Below are 12,791 nucleotides of genomic sequence, written 5' to 3' on the forward strand. Positions count from 1 at the left end.
GTAACAGGCCCCCACTCCCACTATACATATTCTACTTTCTCCACGTGGGTAGGAAGCTCCCCGGTTAGCCTTCAGACAAGTTGCCAGGCCTTCTTATTCTGGCACAGGGTCCTGCACACCTCCTGGATAGAGAACAGCACTCTCTCGTGCTCCATCACCAAGGACACCAGGCAGGCAACATCCCTGGTGGTGAAATTTGGCTGCCGAATGGGTGGTGGCATCATGGACTGAGCCCGCTCCGGAAGAACCAGAAGTTGCACACCGTGGAAATGTACACTTGTACAATACACGTGAACGGAAAACCACATACATGTTTATGTGCAACCCACACACACAACTTTTATGCTGCAGTAATGCGTATTTTATATCAAGCGTGAATGTGTGCATGCTCGATATAAAATTTACGTGCAAGTATGCGCAAGCCCACTGTTATCCACTTTTCATTTGTTTTAAAAGTTATTCTCCCTGAATCAATTTATGTGCTAATTTTCAAAAAAAGCTAAGAACCCTAAATCTTGGTGGTTGTATTTTGGTCACCTAACTTAGGAAATTATTCAATCAAATTTATGGTCCTAAGTTTTCAACAGTAAATTTTCCAAAACCTGGGTATCCAAAATATGGCTACTTAGATGAGGCAATCAAGCCTTTTTTGAAAATGACCCCCATTGTGTGTATTCTGTATCTGGGTTTAAGAGCTATTAAGAATAACTGATAAATTATTTCAGTCAAACCAAAGACTATGGGATCCAAACAGAAGAGTCCCCTGAATCTCCCTCCTATTAAAGAAGTTACCAGCTACTGGAAAGAAGATATCAAAGATATCAAACACTGGATTTGCATACATCTGTCCAACAGCTCTCAACAGCAAAAAATGTTCTTCTGAGCGACATGACAAGGCGCCATCTAAAGATGAAGCTGCTATTTCAGAGACCGTGTTGGTGGGTCAAGTGGGAAAACAAATAGATCTCTCTTAATTTGAAGCATCTGTCTTGCCAGAACAATCCAGAAAGCAGCTTCGTACCTTAAAAATTTCTCAATGTTATTTCTGAAAATATGTCTAATATATTTGAATTGCTAAGAAACAAAAACTGTAGAGATACAACTGAGGAAGAATAGATACATTTAGAATCGAAAAGGTCCATATTCAGAACCATTCAGCTGGATAGCTCAGAAGCTAGCCAGCTAAAAGAATATTTGGGCACTTATCTGGCTAAACTCTAGCTGGCTAAGTTAGGGGCATAACTGGGAGGAGCTACAATATTCAAAGTAAATTTAATTTTAATTTTTATATTCCGCTTTTTGGCACTTCAACATGTACATCAAAGCAGATTACATACAGGTACTATAGGTATTTCCCTATCCTCAAAGGGCTTATAATCTAATATCTGAGGCACGGAGGTTAAAGTGACTTGCCCAAGGTCACAAGGACGGACAGTAAGATTTGAACCCTGATTTCCCTGGATCCTACTCTGCTGCTCTAACCACTAGGCTACTCCTTCACTCCAATCTGATCAGGCCGAAGAGCTGTGCTAAAGTTAGCCAGCTACGTTTAGCCAGCCAACTTTAAGATATCCGGCTAACCCCTAGATACATAAAGCCGGGATATCTTTTCACAGGAGTGGTCCCATTATCGCAGTGGAGGTGGTGGTATTGCTGCGATACTGGGGCCCCGCCTCCCAAAAGAATTGTGCTTCTATGGCATGTTCTTTTGTTTCACGGTCAAACGCCGTGGGACAAAAGAGCACGCCTAGCGGCCTTTTAACGCAATGGCGGCCCCATATTCAAGGGACCACTATTGCCTTAAAGGGCCACTGGCCCAAAAAACAAAAAGTCACGGCCACATGGAAAGGTTGAGCAGGGGTCATGGCTGACACCATCTCAAACCAGAGCTTTTTTTTTATTTTTAACATTTTGGGCCTGTTGAAGCAGCCCCAAAATGTTAAAAATAAAAATAAATAAATAAACAACCACGCAGCGATGCCCCCCCCCCCCCTTCCCAAAGCACAAAAGTCAAATATGGCCCTGACACCGATCCTAATACTCCCTATCTCCCAAATGACATCCCAGTCCTAGTCTCCCCACCCCTGAAAACCCCCTCCCCCACCCCCTAAGCAAGAGCAACAGCCCCCTCCCCCAAGTGACAGCCAGGCCCCTCAATTATAAAAAAGGTCCCGAGCCCCACCCACCTCCTGTAAAAAAATAAAGAAATAAACAAACACTAGTGTCCCAGCCCCCAGCCCCTCCCACACCTAAAAACAGATCCCGTGTCGGGGCCGGCTGCACTCTTGCACTTGGCCCAGTCTGCACCATTTTCCAAAATGCCTCTGACCTAATACTTCTCCAGCCATGTGACCTTGGCAAGATCAGGTTGGCGCCATTTTTGGAAAATGACACCGACTGGGCCGGGTGCGAGGGTGCACCCGGCCCCAAAGCAGGATCCATTTATGGGAGGGTGGTGGCTCAGACACACTTTTTTTTCTTTTTGGAGGGGGTGAGGCCCGGGACCTTTTTTTCCCCATTCGGGGGGGCTTATCTATGTCACGGGAGGTTGGAAGCAGTCACTGTTACTTGGGGGGGGGGGGGAGATAAGGATGTTAATTGGGGGGTGGGGGGTATTGGAATTGAGGGCCGGGGCCACATTTAACTTTTGTGCTTTGGGGAGAGGGGGGGTCCAGAGGTGTCTGTCACTGCCCGAGTCTTTTTAAAATTTTTAACATTTTGGGGGAGTTGGAGCTGCCTCAAGTGGTTGAGACGGGGGATCAGCACTGACCCTATTTCAACCTACCCATTTACTGCAATTTTTTTTTCCCGCTGCTTTAAGTGTGTGGCAGGAGCCTTGTGACTCGCGTTAAGGTCCCGGGCCTCCCACTGCACATTTAACGCATTTCAAATATGATTAATTATTTTATCATGCTGACCAGCTTCTCAGTTGGCCGCAATAAAATATTTACATTGAATTGACTATTATAATGACCTTCTTTGCATGTATTTACATTATTCATGTATGCAAAGTGCATGCAAATAAGTCCGTTGTAATAGGGGAGTGAATCTGGGAAGATGCAAAATATCACATATATCATAGAAACATAGACATGACGGCAGAAGAAGACCAAACGGCCCATCCAGTCTGCCCAGCAAGCTATGCACTTTTTTTTTTATTTCTCTCATACTCGTTACTCTTGGCTCTTAGTAACCTTTTGGTTCTATTTCCCTTCCACCCGCACCATATCGTGCAACATACGCGATGTAACTCATGTTAGAGCACTACCACGGCCTGAGGCATCTCCCAAAAACTTTGCAATCCGGACTGTGTCTGAACAAGGACCTCTGTATCTTCAATGGAATTACAAAATTTAGTGGAAAATTCCTCAGAGCTATTAAGCAGGAAAACTGAGACCAGATGACGACCTGGGAGAGGCGACCCTTGAATTTCTGAAAGCATGATGGATTAGAAATGAGAACTCTGTTCAATAAAAAGAACCAATGCTGGACGTATAGGGGCAGGTTTTCGGGGGGGGGGGGGGTAAGATACGCGCGTCCCCGTCCCCCCCCCGAAAACCAGCCCCCGGACCGAAACATGGCGCGCCGGCAGCCGGCCCAGCGTGCACAAATTACGCCTGCCTCGGGCAGGTGTAACTTTTCGAACAAAGGTGTGTGGGGGGGGGGGGTGTGTGTTTCGACAGGGTAGTTGATTTCGGAGCGGCCTCGGAGGGAATAGAGGCAGGCTGCGTGGCTCTGCACGCGCAGGCTGCCAATTTTGTGCAGCCTTGCGCACACCGACCCCCGATTTTAAAAGATACGTGCGGCTACGCGTGTATCTATTAAAATCCGGCGTACTTTTGTTTGCGCCGGTCGCGCGAACAAAAAGTACGCAATGTGAAAAATCTTTCCCGACTGTCACCAACAGAAATAGGTGCTGGAAAAATATTAACACAGGTAAGTACTTATACTAAAATAGAAAAGAAAGCAAGCTCATTTCTGGTGAAATACACATTTAAAAAAAAAATTATACCAGGTTTTGTTCCTTGTCAATTTGCTTTGCTCGGTGGATTTAAAGAAGTTTTGCAAAGACTTGTTTCTTAACTTATTGTCTGCTGTCGCCCCCCACCTTCCCTCTTTTTAAAACTAAAATACATTATTGGTGTGCTTGGATTTTTGTCATCTGTTGTAAAGATTCTTTTTTTGGTCACCTTTAGTAATGAAAGAATTTCCAGCAGAATGCAGGGAGCTGAACATTTTGGAGGAGGCTGCAGTAAACTGCTTCTTACCTTAATCTTATTTGCCAATTGTCCAAGCGTTAGTTTCTTTTGGCCAGTGTCCTTCTTGGTGTACGCCAGAGTAGAATTAAGGTTATTGAACATCTTGTGGAGGTCTTCGGTGATATCTGAAGTGAGGAGGGAAGAAAGGCTCAGCAGGAGGTTACCAGTGCCTGGCGCAGCCACGTTTAGAAGAGGACGTCACACGTTTTCTGGGGTCCGATTGATAGTGCAGTCCCAGATGACAACCCACACAAAAATAGTCACCACAGGAACCAAATTCTGGGCTGTATATACACAGTGTCATAGTTTCACGGTTTGCAAAGATGCCTGCATTTAGCAGTTTCTAGGAGAAGCATCTTAAAGTGGTTAAAAACAGTAATTAATTAAAATGTTTAATTGTACAGCGTTGCTGCTTTCTACAGTGAATGATTTTTTTTAAAGAAAAGTTCTGTAAATTCACTCTCAGGTTTTCATTTCTGATGCAGAGGCAGATGGACTTCTTTAAGAAACCCCCTCAAAAGTTCCAGGGACACTCAGCTTAGAACAGCAGCACCACAGACACTGTCAAGCACACAAACCACTGACAGGGATATTTTCTGTGTTGGCATTTTACAGCTAAAACAACTGGGGAGGGCTGTGATGCTTTTTTGGTGGCACTTCCTTGTCAGTTTTGTTGCCTTCACCCCCCACTTCAGAGAACGTCCTTAAAGAATTTCTAAATTGACACCAAAGCAGCGAAATATGTAATATAAAAGGCATAAGCGAGAATGCAGCCCTTCAATGATTTACCCGGTTTATTCCCTACATGAAAGGGCAAGAGGCAGCAGCGGGATTTGCACCTCAGCACCTCCAGAGTCCTTGGGTATTTGGAAGACATCTGTAGTTTCTACAAATGAAAACAGAGAAAGAGAACATTTCACAACTCTACCTTTTAAACTCCTATCTTCTCTCAGTCTCAAGACATGTCTCAAACCCCTTCCTCCATTTCCTCTGCTCCCGTCCCTTCTCTGTCCCGAGACCCATGCCTTCCATTCTTCTATCTCCTGATTTCTCTCGCTCTCCAAAAAGACTTTGCCGCCCCCCCCCCCCCACCGCCCCCCATTCCCTCTGCTCTTCTAAATCCTGTCATTTCTCTTTATTCCAATATTTCACCCACCTCGCTGTTCCCTGTGCTCTTCTGTCCGAACACTCTTCTGTGCCTTAGCAGAAAATCCCCTTACTGTCCATGGTCAAGCTTTTTCCCAGCACTGTCCCTTCTATCTGAATTGACCTGCTAGGTTCTGTTGCCACTCACTAACTCTCTTCCAGTCCCCTCTTGGCTGTGAGTGCTTGACGCAACCTGGGCTGCTTAAGGAACAGTGAAGGTTTGATCAGGCTGTTGTGTACCTGCATCATGTCCCGCAGGAACTCCTGCCCTCCTTCCAGTCCGTAAGTGGTGGAAAACCCACAGTCTTGCACCAGAATATCCAAATGCTGGAACAGACCACGCAAACCATGACAAAACTGATTTAATAATACAGGCAAGTCTAAATTGTTATCCTATACCAAAAATAATTTTGCAGAAAAAACCAGTCGTTTGCCGCAGAAAGTCTGTGCTAAAATATTTTGTCATGGCAATCCATTCAGACTCTCTTTTAATTGCAGAAAGCATCAGATGCTCACAGTGATACAGGAATAAGAAGGTGAATTTGTGTGATTTTTTTTTTTTGCCAGGGAATAGATAAAACACTTCTACAAATTTAGAGGTGGGAAAATTAAGCGAGAATAGTAGGACGTGGGTATTTTTCACCAATCTTAACCCAATGGTCAATAGCATTATTAGATAACTCAGCATAAACTAAACCACTGTCTTCAATTCAAGTCAACCATTCACCTGGCGGTGGGCCATAAATTATAATCATTAAGTTGTTCCTTTTCTCATACCTATCACGACAAAAATATCAATCCCTCCCCATTCTGGAGGGAACCTTGGCACTGGTGTTTCTACGATAAAACTTTACCACACTAATGAATAGTGACGTGCTTTCATTTAAAACAAAACAGGAAATGTCTAAGACATCTTATTTCACTTCATTTTCTAAATTAAAGAAAAATGAACAAAACTGTGTTTGGTTTTCATTTTGTTTACTTCGGCTCCACCCCCTGCTGTCCAAACCCATTATTTAAAGTTTTTAAAAGCCCCTCTGAGCTTATGCCCTCCCTTCACATAGCCCATCCCCATGAGGTCCAAATGGGGCAGCAGCGATCTCCAGTCACTCTTGCTCCACCAGCACGGTACTTCAAAATGGGTCAACTGGTGCCATCTTGAAGTACGGCAGCAGAGGACCTGGAGAGACTGGGAATGCTCCAAGCTCACTTTGGATCCCAGGGGTAAGTGAAGGGGGGGGGACTGAGGAGAGAGACCTTTTTTTTTTTTTTTAAAGCTTAAAAAGCAGGTTTAGACAGTGAAGCAGGGAGGGACAGGGCTGGCAGCCAGTGTTTAGTATGTGCCGCCAAGAGAGAGCACCAATAGAAGGCCTGTGCTTTGCAAATTAATGGACACTAAAAACAAAAAAAAAATATGAAACAAAAAATAGAAATGGAACAAACAACCCTCCCCACACAAACGAAAAGAAAATGGAACGAGAGGAATAAACAGTTTGTGCAGCCCTACGCATGAAAAACAAGAATAGAGCCTTCAGCAGAAGCAGCATATTCTCTGTTTCTGTGAGGGATCAGGGCTCTGGCATCGGAAAGCGGGGGAGTCATGGAAACAGTCATGGAACACTGCCACAGAGCAGCAGAAAATGGGCCCCTACCTGGAAGGGCTGCAAGCAGAAGGTTCTTTCCAGCTCACTGGCTACATGAAGAAACAACTGAAGGCGAGAAAGACATAAGGAAAAAAAAAATGATTTAGGATTTTGATTTTACAACATTTCATGGGTAATCTCTGCCACTTGCTCACGGCTAAACCTTTGATTCCAATGGATCAAGGCTGGAAGTGACCCAAAGAAGTAATCAAAACCAGCCGCAAGCCCATCCAACTTTAAAGAAGGGTACACTGTATCTAAACCATTCCAGACAGAACTATGGAAAGACAGGACCAGAAGAGGTCATCTAGTTCATTACTTTACCTACTAGAGATGTGCATTCGTCGTGGTTCGGGGGCCTCGCCCCCCGAAACAGATTTTCCCCAAACTATGAGAAAAATTTGTTTTTCGGGTTTGTACGGGGGGAGGAGCACATTTTATTTTTTTAAATAAAAAAACCACCCCAAGCATTAAAATTTAGTATAAATCAACCCCCCCCCCCCACCATCCCGATCCCTCCCCAAGACTTACTAACATACCTGGTGGTCCAGCGGGGTCCCGTGAGCAATTTGTCCCTCCGTGCTTTCTATCTTTTGGGCCTGCCTCGCTCAAAATGGCGCCAATAGCCTCTGACCTACTATGTCACAGGGGCTACCGGTGCCATTGGTCAGCCCCTGTCACATGGCCATCTGAGCCATCTTGTGCTCCTACCATGTGACAGGGGCTGACCAATGGCACCAGTAGACCCTGTGACATAGTAGGTCAGAGGCTATTGGCGCCATTTTGAGCGAGGTAGGCCCAAAAGTCAGAAAGCACGGAGGGACAAATCGCTCACGGGACCCCGCTGGACCACCAGGAATGTTGGTAAGTCTTGGGGAGGGATCGGGATGGTGGGGGGGGGGTGTTTGTAGTTAATGTTTTATAGTAAATTTTAATGCTTGGGGTGGGGTTTTTTGAGCTTCGTTTTCCCGAGTCGTTTTTTGGGCCGGTTTCGTTTTTCCTGCTTAGTTTTTTGTTCGTTTTTCCAAAAAAACTAACCGAGGAAAAACGAACTTTACCCCGAAGCTTCAGACTCAAAAAACGACCAGGTAGTAAAAAACGAAGCTCATCTCTATTACCTACATAGAAACACGGAAAGGACAGCAGAAAAAGACCAAATGATCAATCCAGTCTGCCCAGCAAGCTTATGCCAGTATCTGCTGCACTGTGCAAGTTACTTCCATGCTTATCAGTTTACCAGACCATAAATGTCAGGGCCCTCGGATGCTGTTTGAATCCAATTTCCCTTAACCCTTGCCGAGAAAGCAGAGAGCAACGTTGGAGATGCATCAAAAGTATCAGGCTTAGTGATTAAGGGTAGTAAGCACCGTAACAGCAAGTTACCCCCATGTTTATTTATTCCCAAACCGTAAAAGTTGGAGCCCTTCTTGGTTGCTGTCTGAATCCAATTCCCCTTTTCCAACTGCCATTGAAGCAGAGAGCAATGATGGAGTTGCATTAAGCCTTGATACTGTTATTTGTTAAGAGTAGCAACTGCCACACCAGCAAGTTACCCCCACTTACCCCCTTGCACTCTTTATTTCCAACCTCTAGCCTTTAGGGATCCACAGTGTTTATCCCATGCCATTTTGAAATCCTTGACTGTTTTCATCTTCACCACCTCTTCCGGAAGGGCATTCCAGGCGTCCACCACCCTCTCTGTGAAGAAATATTTCCTGACAATGGTTCTGAGTCGTCCTCTCTGGAGTTTCATTTCATGACCCCTAGTTCTATTAATTTCTTTCCAACAGAAAAGGTTTGACGATTGTGCATCATTAAAACCTTTCAGATATCTGAAGCTCTGTATCATATCTCCTCTGCACATTCTTTCTTCCAGGGTGTACATATTCAGGTCCTTCAGCCTCTCCTCATAAGTCTTCCAATGCTGAGCCCTCACCATTTTTGTTGCTCTTCTTTGGACTGCCTCTATCCTGAATTTATTCCTTTTGAGATATGGGTACCAGTACTGAATGCAGTACTCCAGGTGAGGCCTCACCAAGGACCTGTACAAGGGCATTATCACCTCTTTTTTTCCTTACTGGCTATTCCTCTCTCTCTATGCAGCCCAGCATTTTTCTGGCTTTAGGTATCGCCTTGTCACATTTTGCTTCGCCATCTTCAGATCATCAGACATTCTCAACCCAAGGTCCCTCTCCCAGTCCGTGCACATTAGTCTTTTACCACCCATCACATAAAGCTCTTTTGGATTGCCACACCCCAGATGCATGAATCTGCACTTCTTGGCATTGAAACCCAGCTGCCAATTCTTTGACCACTCTGAAAAGTGATTTAAGAAAATTGAAATTCTCTCTACTCCTTCAGACATGTGTCCACTCTGTTGCAGAACTTAGTATCATCCGCAAATAGACTAACTTCTATCCCTTCCGCCAGGGTGCTCACAAAGATATTGAACATAACCGGTCCCAAAATCGATCTCTGTGGCACTCCACTTAACACCGTTCTTTCTTCAGAGTAGGTTCCATTTATTATTACTCGCTGTCTCCTGTCAGTCAACCAGATTGTAATCCATACTACCACCTTGACACCCATTCCCAAGCTTCTCATTTTTTTCTCGCATCTTTATGTGGGACCATATCAAAAGCTTTACTAAAATCCAAGTAAATCTCACTGAGCGTTCTTCCCCGATCCAATTCTCTAGTCACCCAATCAAAACAATCCAATTTGTCAGACAGGACCTTCCCCTGGTGACTCCATGCTGCCTTGGATCGAGCAACCCACTGGATTGTAGATAGTTCACTATCCTTTGCTTCAGTAGAGTCTCCATTAATTCCCCCCCCCCCACCCCCACTGAGGTGAAGCTAACCAGCCTGTAGTTTCCAGCCTCCTCTCTGCTCCCACTCTTGTGAAGCAGGACCACCACCGCTCTTCTCCAATCTTGCGGCACCACTCCTGTTGTCAATGATCTATTGAACACTATCTTCAGCATACCCGCCAGCACATCTCAGAGTTCCCTCAGTATCCTGAGATGTACCTCATCCAACCCCATGGCCTTATCCACTTTCAGTTTTCCTAGCTCTTCCCATATATTCTCTTCTGTAAATGGAATTTCATGTACTCCACCCCCATCTACAGTCTTGTTAACTAGCAACGGTCCTTCTCCAGGGTCTTCTTTAGTGAACATCGAAGTGAAGTATTTGTTTAATATTTTTGGCCATTTCTTCATCTCTCTCCACACATTATTTGTCACCTTTCAATTTCACTATACCATTTCGGACCTCTAATATATTTGATAAATGTTTTGGCACCTCTCTTTACCTCCTTTCTTCCGCCTAACTTTTAAATTTTCTTGATTTCTTTCTTAGTCTCCCTCAGGTAGGATCCATTGTATACAAGAAGTGCCATCAGTGGTTCCTGTTCACTCTGGGTAGCTGTTATCTATTCTCCCCTTGATAAGTCCCCCACCACCTTTCTTGCTGATTTTGATTTTCAGTTTTCTTTCTTCCTGGATCCATCTTCCCCTTCCCTTATTCTTGGGATTTTAGCCTTCATATTGATGACACCTATGACTTTTTTGCCTGAAAATTTCTTTTCTTAATCTCTTCATTTTTCCTCAAAATATGCTCTACTGCTTCCACTCGCCTACATGGCCACTGCCTTAACCTGGCCCTTTTTTTTTTTTCTTCATGTTTCTCCACTTCTGTTCTTCCCCTCTCTGTCCATCATCTGATAACTTTCACATTTAACCTCCCTCTCCTACAGTCTTGTCAAATTACCACCAACACCTTTAGGAATATCCAAGTTATTGGCTCCTTCATCCTCTCTCCTTCTCCAGCCTTGTCAGAGTTTGCTGATGAGGCAGTTTCTTCTTATAATACTATGCTCGCCTCTACTTTGGATGTGCTCACGCCATCTCTTCCGTCCTGCAAGGTATATCAAATTCCAACTGTTGCTCACCTCCAGAGTTCACATCCTATGTTTCTGTGCTCTCTGCAGAGTGTGTCTGGGTGAAGTCCCATTACCATGCTGACTTCATTGATTTCAAAAAGTCATGCTCCCCTCCTTTTGGTCTTCTGTTATACTCTCCAACAAGATGATTATGTTCACCTGAAAAGCACTCTTGCCTCCAACCCCCATTATCTCTTTGTCACATTCACCTCCCTCTTCAAACTGACTCCACTTTCCATCCCCTGCTTCATTCTCTACCCAGAATATGGATTGACTTCTTCCATAAAAAGATTGACAAGATTAATTGTGCATTTTCCACCATTCCTCTGCCCCACTACATTCATCTCCCCTTCCTTTGGCCCTTGCCGTGTTTTCCTTTGTTTCTGAGATCACAGAGAAGAAAATTACCTATTTTATCTCCTCCTCCAAACTCACTACTTGTTCTTGTGACCCCTATTTTCCACCCGGCTCCTCAGTTCTATCTCCCATGCAATCATCCCCTCCATCTGTCAAGTCCTCAATCAATCACTTACAACTGCGACTGTCTTCTCTTCCTTCATACATGCTGTCATCATGCCACGCCTCAAAAAAAACTTTAGCTGGACCCTACCTGCCCTGGTATTATCCCATCTCACTCCACCCTGTCGCATCCAAACTGCTTGAACATGCTATTTACATATGCTGTCTTGACTTTCTTTTATCTCAAGCTATTATGGATCCACTTTAGTCTGGCTTTCACCTGTTACATTACACAGAAACTGCTTTTATGAAAGTCTCCCATGATTTCTTCATGGCACAGGCCAGAGGCCTTTACTGGCTCCTCATCCTCCTTGATCTATTCACTGCTTTAGACACCATCGATCACCGTCTGCTTCTTGATATGCTGCTCTAACTTGGTTTTCTACTCACTTTTCCCATCGTACTTTTACTGTATTATCTGTTTTTCCTCCACCGCTATTCTGCTCTCAGTTGGTATGCCTCAATGCTCTGTCCTAGGCCTTCTTCTTCCCTCAGAATTCACATTTCTTCCCAAGGCTTTCAGTACCACTTTTATGCTGATGACTCCCAGATCTCTCTCTCTCTATGCTAGAAATGTCACCAGAAATCCCAGTACCAAACTTTAGCATGCTTGTCTAATATTGCTGCCTAGATGTCCTGCCCCCATCTTAACATGGCCAAGATGGAACATTTTGTTCCCACCCCGACCCCTCCTCCCTCCAAAACCATTTCCCAGCTTTCCTTTTTTTCTGTGGGTGGCACTCTCACCCTCCCAGTTCCCTCAGTCCATAACCTTGCAATCATCTTTGATGCCCCCTCTCCTTTTCTATGCACATCAAAACTACTACTAAAGCATGCTGTGTCTTCCTTTATGACACTGCTAAAATCCTCTCCTTTCTTTCTGACATTGCTATCAAAACGCTCATCCATTCTCCTATTACCTCCTGCTTCGACAACTGTAATTTGCTTTTCACCAGCCTCATACTGAACCATTTTTGCAATCTATTCAAAACTCAGCTGCACAACTTATCTTCCTTCAGCATCATTATGCAGGGGTGGGAAGAAGTAAAAATTGTTTCATTTTGCGGAGGGTTCCCCAAAAATTTAATTTCCTTTAATGTTTAGTTTATTTAATTAAAAAAAAGAAAATAAACATTAAAAAAAAATGGAGGAAAAAAAAAAAAAAAGAAACGGGACCTCCTGTCCCTACCACCCATCCCTCCCACCTGAAAAAATGCTGGGACTAAGATCCTCCCCAACCTCACTTATCTGGTCCGGGGGGGGGGGGGGATCTGATGCC

General features: G+C 44.4%; 1 protein-coding gene across 7 annotated transcripts in view; it reads right to left on the reverse strand.

Moving 5' to 3' along the window:
* RNF112 (ring finger protein 112) overlaps positions 1–12,791 on the reverse strand; it is a 131,958-nt gene that overhangs the window by 22,601 nt on the left and 96,566 nt on the right. For all 7 annotated transcript variants that reach the window (XM_029606868.1, XM_029606866.1, XM_029606864.1 and 4 more), the window contains 4 exons: positions 7,058–7,114; positions 5,646–5,732; positions 5,049–5,145; positions 4,269–4,384 (listed from right to left, as the gene is read on the reverse strand). In XM_029606868.1, the coding sequence (XP_029462728.1) occupies positions 4,269–4,384; positions 5,049–5,145; positions 5,646–5,732; positions 7,058–7,114 (357 nt within the window). The remainder of the gene's footprint in view (positions 1–4,268; positions 4,385–5,048; positions 5,146–5,645; positions 5,733–7,057; positions 7,115–12,791) is intronic.

Source organism: Rhinatrema bivittatum, chromosome 6, assembly GCF_901001135.1.
Source record: "Rhinatrema bivittatum chromosome 6, aRhiBiv1.1, whole genome shotgun sequence".
Lineage (NCBI taxonomy): Eukaryota > Metazoa > Chordata > Amphibia > Gymnophiona > Rhinatrematidae > Rhinatrema > Rhinatrema bivittatum.